This window comes from Merops nubicus, unplaced genomic scaffold, assembly GCF_000691845.1.
Source record: "Merops nubicus isolate BGI_N331 unplaced genomic scaffold, ASM69184v1 scaffold35673, whole genome shotgun sequence".
Taxonomy (NCBI): domain Eukaryota; kingdom Metazoa; phylum Chordata; class Aves; order Coraciiformes; family Meropidae; genus Merops; species Merops nubicus.
This window is the reverse complement of record NW_008600223.1, coordinates 26162-26689: the sequence shown is the minus strand read 5'-3', so window position 1 is coordinate 26689 and position 528 is coordinate 26162. Positions and strand designations below refer to the sequence as shown.

Below are 528 nucleotides of genomic sequence, written 5' to 3'. Positions count from 1 at the left end.
AGTGGCTTTTTTTATTGAGTATTGTCAATAGAAAAACTACACAGCTGAATATGTGAGAAGTTGCTGAGGATGTACTAAATGGATGTAGAAGGCTTTGGAGGTAAGGGACTATATGGAATCAAATGGACTAAAAGGATGAAAAACTGGTCTTGAAAGATTCTTTTTTTTTTTTTTTTGTGTACAGCACGACTCAGGAATGTATTCAACGTTTAAAAGTATGAGAAGTATGTTTATGTTTTTTCAAAAAAATAAATCCAAGGCAATTTTGAAAGGCAGATATTGGTGGTAGTTTTATTCTGTGGCATCCTGCAGAGCATAAGGCAAGGCTGAACAGAGAAGTACTGGTTACGATTTCTGGATGAGACAAAATCTCATTTTCTCAATCCTCTCTCAACTCCTCATGTTACATAAAGGTTCTATTTCTGATTGAGCTCTGTTTTATTTTTAGGAGCATAGTATCGTTTTTAAAATGGAAGTTAACCTGAACGGAAAGCCCAGAGCTGCCCTGTCCACCCTGCCGGTGCCCGC

The 528-nt window shown here is 37.3% G+C and overlaps 1 protein-coding gene across 1 annotated transcript in view; it reads left to right on the top strand.

The window, feature by feature from the left end:
• Positions 1 to 469: 469 nt before the first annotated feature.
• The window catches only part of LOC103770391 (chromosome unknown open reading frame, human C5orf30), a 670-nt gene continuing 611 nt past the window's right edge, over positions 470 to 528 (top strand). The window contains exon 1 of the mRNA XM_008937649.1: positions 470 to 528. Within this exon, the coding sequence (XP_008935897.1) occupies positions 470 to 528 (59 nt within the window).